General features: G+C 37.1%; 1 protein-coding gene across 1 annotated transcript; it reads left to right on the top strand.

The window, feature by feature from the left end:
• The first annotated feature begins 628 nt into the window (after positions 1-628).
• LOC144446198 (metabotropic glutamate receptor 3-like) lies at positions 629-6388 on the top strand. Its single transcript, XM_078135952.1, has 2 exons — positions 629-2614; positions 5489-6388. Exons 1-2 carry the CDS (start codon positions 629-631, stop codon positions 5990-5992), a joined length of 2490 nt encoding a protein of 829 aa, XP_077992078.1. The 3' UTR covers positions 5993-6388.
• The last annotated feature ends 1098 nt before the right edge of the window (positions 6389-7486 follow it).

Raw genomic sequence — 7486 nt, 5'->3', positions numbered from 1 at the left:
ACAATGACGGTGAAATGAATCTTCGGAACCTTAAGTTTACCTTAATTTACTGGAGTGGTGTTCCCCTTTAAGGGAGGCGACACCTGTCACAGAACAATCAAGTAAATTTCTCCTTGTCTTGCAGATTATACATATAGCGTGGTGACTCTATGGACCAGGCAAGAAAAGGAATGAAATAAAAGTATGGGTAGAACTAAAGTTCCCTTCATCACCGTTGGATTTCAGAAGAACTTTGAAGTTCCTGCCGCCAACAACCTAGTCATTCTATTGTCGACGTCTTCACTGTACGGATCTGTTTTGAAATATGATATTTCACTGGCGACGCCATCCACAATAGCTTTGAGAGATCATTGGTTGCACTAGATATCTATTTGAGGCTGGTGTATTAATATGAAAACACTCACTGAAACAGAGAGCCTGGGTAATCGGATAAAAACCAATCAAGAAATGACAAGATAAAGTGCACCATGCTCATGTTATACCTGAGAGGCTGCTCCCGCTGAATAACGAACGTACGTACGTAGATGGGCATAACATACAACGAGCGGAGATGATGCAATCGATGCAAGGTGTTCTGTTCGTTCAAGGCTTTCAAAAATCGGTATTTTGTTTGTCTATTTTCCTCGCGATGCTTTTAATGGTTTCCAGTAATCACGTTCCTGAGTTGACCCATTTGAAGTATGCCAACGATGGGGACATTATTTTAGGTGGACTTCTCAATTTACATATATTTGATTCTAACAGGCAATGCGTTAGGCTAGATTCGATAGCAGCATTACACAGAGTTGAAGCAATGGTTTACACGATTAAGGAAGTCAACGCGAGAGACGACATTTTGCCCAATGTCACTATCGGCTTCGAAATTTATGATAGCTGTGTGTCCGAGGACGTAACTTTGGCAGCTACGATGGAGATACTACGTAATGAAACGGGGTGCGCCGAAACTAGAGAGCACAAATTAAAAGGCGTTGTCGGTCCGAGACGGAGTTCTGTTAGTGCAGCTGTGAGTCGTGTCTTTGGTTTGAACCATGTACCACAGATAACATACATGGCAACGAGTGACGAGCTATCTGACAAAAACGCCTTCCCGTTCTACTTTCGTGCCGTTCCACCCGATCGCCTACAGGTTAGCACCATGATCGACGTTGTCCGACATTTCGGATGGAAGTATGTCTCTATAGTCAATACCGACGAGTCGTATGGAAGGAATGGTGAAAAAGAACTTAAGCGACAGACCAATATGTACGGCATCTGCATCGCGTCGTCGCAAGAGGTTTCTCGATTTTCAACAAATGCCCAAATTGATCGCATCGTGGCCACATTATTGCAATACCCAAAAGCGAAGGTTGTAATAATGTTTGCCGTCACTTACATGGCAAATCGCGTTTTAGATGCAGTTAAGAGAGCCAATGCCACGGACAAATTTATTTGGATAGCCAGTGACGGCTGGGGATACAACCTGCGAGCGCACGATAACGAACGTGTTGCTTTAGGTGGGTTTTTCGTTGAACTGTACAATACGAACTCTTCGGGTTATGAACAATACTTCAGAACTCTCAATCCTCAAAGTTCCACCGCCAATCCATGGTTTCTTGAGTACTGGAATGAATATCTAAACTGTAGTAGTGCCGAGGACGAGAGATGTAAAGTTGAAAACGCCGACGGATTTTCTGCACGTATGAGTATTTCAGCCGTAATAGATGCCGTGTATATTTACAGCTACGCTCTAGAAGAACTTCGGAAACAGCTCTGCAATACTACCAGCGGTGACTGCACAGCTTTCAAAAACGCTGATGGTAACAATCTTCTTCAAATTCTGCGTAATACAAGTTTCTATGGAACACGCGGACTCGTCCAATTCGACGAAAACGGAGATCTAATGGGAAAATACGTTGTCAAAAATTTGCAGTTTGTCGATGGAAAGTATACAAAAGTTCCCGTGGCGCTATGGGACGCATTGGCTGAAGATAAACTTACGATGAACGATGGTCTTGTAGTGTGGGCAGTCTCAGATAACGGCGATGTGGTACCAGAGTCGGTATGCAGTGACCCTTGCTCTGTTGGCCATATCATGATACCGCACGGTGATACCTGCTGCTGGGACTGTTTTCAATGCAGAGATAACGAAATCCCGATCATGAATAACTCAAAATGTGAAGCATGTCATCCACTATTTTGGCCTGATGAAAACTTTACAGCCTGTGAACCCATTCCACCGACATACATCCAGTGGAATGACCCGATAGCTGTCACCGTATTAGCAGTCTCTTTCGTTGGGTTGGCAGGATCCATCATCACCCTCGCTGGCTACATCCAATACCGTGATAAACCACTGATCAAAGCATCAAGTCGTGAACTAAGTTTTATCATGTTATTTGGTGTTACATTTTCCTACATTATGGTGTTTATATTCGTAGCCAAGCCCACACTAGCAACGTGTATTGTAGTACGACTCGCACTTATGCTGTGTTTTACCATGACATACGGACCCATGTTAACCAAAGTAATCCGTATTTATAGAATCTTTACAGCAGGTAAGAAGTCTACCAAACGACCACGTATGACTGGGGCTACTTCACAGGTTGTCATAACGACAGTCATTATCGCAATCCAGGTATGTATGGCAAGAATTTCCGTAGTTGTGTGTTGTGTGTGGGGGGAGGAGGGGGTGATTATGATTGTGGTATTCATGTTTTAAATAGGAGATGTATATTTTTGCCATGCAAACTGCATAAAGCTGAAAGCATCAACAATTAACACCTTTCTTTTTTGTGCTCTGTGTTGTCTGTTTTGTCACTTTCTTTTGAATACAATAAAACATAATAAAAAAACAAAAAAAAAAAAAAAAACAATTAACACCTTCAAAAATAAATTGTCAATATATGATATTAATTGTGATTGATTTATGGAAACATTTGTAGGTCAAGGCATTGGTTTTGGGACTTAACTATAAGGGACTGAGTTAATATTTGGAAATGCGTAAGAAACGAATTTTACAATACGAATAAATAAATAAATAAATAAATGAATAAATAAATAAATAAATAAATAAATAAATAAATAAATAAATAAATAAATAAATAAATAAATAAATAAATAAATAAAATACAATCCGACGTCTCGAATCAAAATTCTTTATCAAGGACGATATACAGCAGGTAACAACCCGACTATATATCTGAATGCTATATAATGGAATAGCATAACATCAAAACAGTGTTCGGATTTGACTGTTTGTCTAGTAGAGGCCAAATTCATTGTAACATGCTGACATCTCTCGTATTCATATAACTATAACTATAACTATATATATATATATATATATATATATATATTACGCTCTGCCACTGCGGTATAGAGCACTGTCTTAGCAGATTGATACTCACCGAGTTATATATATATATATATATATATATATATATATATATATATATATATATATATTCCTTAGTATACATTCATTTTATATATGCAATACCCCATGTTAAAGATTTATGGTATTAGACCATACAGAAGGTGTTGACGCATCTGTTGCATGTCATTTGATATGCCTACGTTCAATACCTAAATAATCCATTTGTTCACATAATAAAATATGTAGTGGTCTGTCTGAAATTTCTCTCAGATATTCTCCATGTATGTTGGTCACCAGAGCTTTTCCTATTTTCTTCATGGATGTTAACGTTGTATTCTATAATATCTGTGGTCGGACATCCGGTGTTTTTTTTAATGTGAATATTTATTCTATATGTGGTCTGACATCCATTTTTTTTAAATGTGACAATTTGTGTAACTTGCTGAATTCATGAAGACATCCAGGGACGGTATTTGTGACACTTAGATGATGTGAATGTTTTTAGCATGTGTGTGTCATATCTAGTCCTCACACTCATGTTGGAGGCATAATTTTGCACAATACAAAAACGGGCTGTTTCCCAATTATTTTAGGGTAACAAGATTAGAAAACCTGACTATTTTGACATTGACGAACAGAGGAGATCGGTAGCTTTCTTTAGGATTCTAGAAACTGAGAAAACGCCACAATTGACGCTAACGCACTGATGATTGGCACTCAGTTGTGCCTTCATTACATACTTGTCTAGACTATTAATAATAATAATAATAATTTATTTATAAAGCGTCAGTATCCACAAAAAATGTGATCAAAGACGCTGAAAGCAAATCATACAATACAAATCAGTTAAAAGCAGTTTTAAAAAGTAAAGTTTTAAAGCAGATAAGTTAGGTGACTGACGGATGTTGAGTGGGAGATTAATTATTCCAGAGAGTGGGAGCAGCAACACTAAAAGCACGATCACCATATGTCTTAGTACGTGATCGAATGGGGCAGAGTTTGAACTGATCAACTGACCTTAAATTACGATGTGGAACATATAGTTTGATCATGTAAGAAAGATAAATTGGTCCAAGCCTATGAATGGATTTAAATACTATACACTTTCTATACACTTACGAAATCCAACGTTGCATTCATATATTACTTTCGAACAAAATTGATTATACATTTATAGACTCAAAGATCAACATAGAGAAACAGATACATCGTAGCATATGCATTGACTCTATACATCGCTTGAAGTTTGGACATGTTTTTCCACTCTAGTTATGTATGTAAAGCAATATCTTAATGTATTGAGTGGTATTTCAAAACCAATAATTGTAAAAAAAAAAATAATGTGTTATATGCTTTGTATAATCCATAATCCTGCGAAAATATACATTCCATTATTTATTACTTTCGTTTCAGAGTTCAGATATGTCTTTCCGTATGTTTTTCCTTAACAATAAATCCCCATTAGACACAATGCATATATGTTAAGGGTATAGTTTCATAACATTTGGTTAAGAGTTTGATGTATTGCGCAGATATACACAGTAAATAGCGCCACCGCCACTGTATACCTCCAAACAACCAGACAGACAGACAGACAGACAGACAGACAGACAGACAGACAGACAGACAGACAGGCAGACAGGCAGGCAGGCAGGCTGGCAGGCATACACATACATACATACATACATACATACATACATACATACATACATACATACACACATGCACACATGCAAACATGCACACATACACACATACATACACACATACACATACATACATACATACATACATACATACATACATACATACATACATACATACATACATACATACACACACACTGACGGGCGCGCACGCACACACACACTCACACACACTCACACACACACACACACACACACACAAACCACACACACCACACCACACCACACACACAAATGTTCCGTCAAACGAATCGTTAAGGAACTTACTACACAACCCAAGGAAACCTGATCATCGAACTGATTGATACATGTAAAACAAATGCTTAATGACACAACTAATGAACCCATACACAAATTTTAAAGTAAAATAAAAAAGGCAAACCAACACATATTTGTAAATTTATTTCTCATGGGCTTGATCTTTCAGTTGCTGATTAGCGGTGGGTTTGCAATGGTTGTTCATCCAGCTGCCCGATTGGTATCACCCCTAACCAAGGAAAAAAGAGTGGAACTGAGTTGTAACATCAAAGCGCCAGAAGTTATCACGTCTGTCACCTATAATCTACTCCTCATTACCCTGTGTTGCTGGTTTGCCTTCAAGACCCGCAAAGTACCAGACAACTACAACGAATCTCGATTTATCTCTCTCAGTGTCTACACAACCCTGGTCATTTGGTTGGCTTTCATCCCTACCTACCTCACTATTGACAACTCATCGTTCAAAGTCGCAATAATCTCTCTTGCCACACTTCTAAATTCGTCGGTTACTTTAATTTGCCTGTACGTTCCTAAACTCTATGCTGTTTACTTCGTAAAAGATGATCACACTATAGCGGCAGGAACGACAATTAACGCCTACGTGGCTGCAGCAGGGAACAGGGTGTCTCCTATGATCGCACACCTTTCAACAGTAGACTCATCACGCTCATAACATCGAATGCATAATACCCCGTATCCCCTGACAACCGGCCAATGTGACCTGGTTGTCGTATGAATGGAATCGGAAACGTATGTACGAAATTAAGAGACGAGGATGACGTGGTATAATGATCACGGTCAAGCGTGGTATTATTAGGAAATACAACTCGATGTATTTCCTTAGCTAACACTGATTTAACACTGATACCCGGCAATAAAGTAAAACAATCTGAATCTTGCCGAATAATTTTTAAAAGAATCGAAACTTAACGAATCATGTCATAAAAATTCAAGTTACCGATTTAAACCTCGATGTCTTGCCATATATTTTCTAATAAATGTTTCTTAATATTTTAAAATGAATATTTATGGTTTGAGAAAGAAAGAAAGAAAGAAAAGACGACAGACAGACAGACAGAAAGAAAGAAAGAAAGAAAGAAAGAAAGAAAGAAAGAAAGAAAGAAAGAAAGAAAGAAAGAAAAAGCAAGTACATGTAGTGAATATGATGTGTGCCATGTTTCATCTTTATATTTTCGTTCCTTTGGATGTATGTGTTTTTCAAGTTTTAAATAATAAATTTATGTTTTCATGGATCACTGACCAACGGTATATTTTTTGTTATTTCAGAACTTTGATATTATACGTTTATTGTTGTTAGAGTTCACATAGAATCGATTACCCCAGTTTAATACATCATGTTGATTTTAGCAACACGCAATTATAACCAGCACATATTGCTTCAAAACTGTCAAATGACTGACGCTGAAAATTAGAAATGAAATGAAAGGGTATTGTAAGTCGTTTTGCAAGGCTTAGTAGTGTACATGTGAGCTTGCACACACACACACACACACACACACACACACACACACACACATGCACGCACACACATATAAACATACATACATACATACATACATACATACATACATACATACACAAACACTCATACACACGGCACAACATAAACAGTTTTAATGTTGCATACATTCTAAAGTTGATATTTCGGCCATTATTACACACTACAACTATAAATTCGCAGTTTCGTACAATTCGATGCAAACAAATATAAATTATGTCATACAATACAATACAATGCAATACAATGCAATGCAATATAATACAATACAACACAACACAATATACAATACAATACAATACAATATTATACAATACAATATTATACAATACAATATTATGCAGTAACAATGCTATAATTTCTCAAATGAGCCTACATAATAAACAGTACTACTGACTCCAAGTATGTTATCATAATAAATTCTCAGAAAATTAGTATCATTTGTGTTTCTGTAAACGTTGATTTCAACAAATATAGGATTTATGTATTATATCTGACATTTAACTTAGATACTAATACAAACACAAAGTTATCTTTTAACTGATGCACGCACGAATATCTGATGGACAGATCATACATAACCGATCCAGGTTTATCAATCAACAAACGCGGAAAGAGACCACATCAACTAACACATCTACTGGTTTA

The sequence above is a fragment of the Glandiceps talaboti genome, chromosome 15 (assembly GCF_964340395.1).
Source record: "Glandiceps talaboti chromosome 15, keGlaTala1.1, whole genome shotgun sequence".
Taxonomy (NCBI): Eukaryota; Metazoa; Hemichordata; class Enteropneusta; family Spengelidae; genus Glandiceps; species Glandiceps talaboti.
The sequence above is the reverse complement of the archived record's forward strand: the minus strand, read 5'-3'. Positions and strand labels throughout refer to the sequence as shown.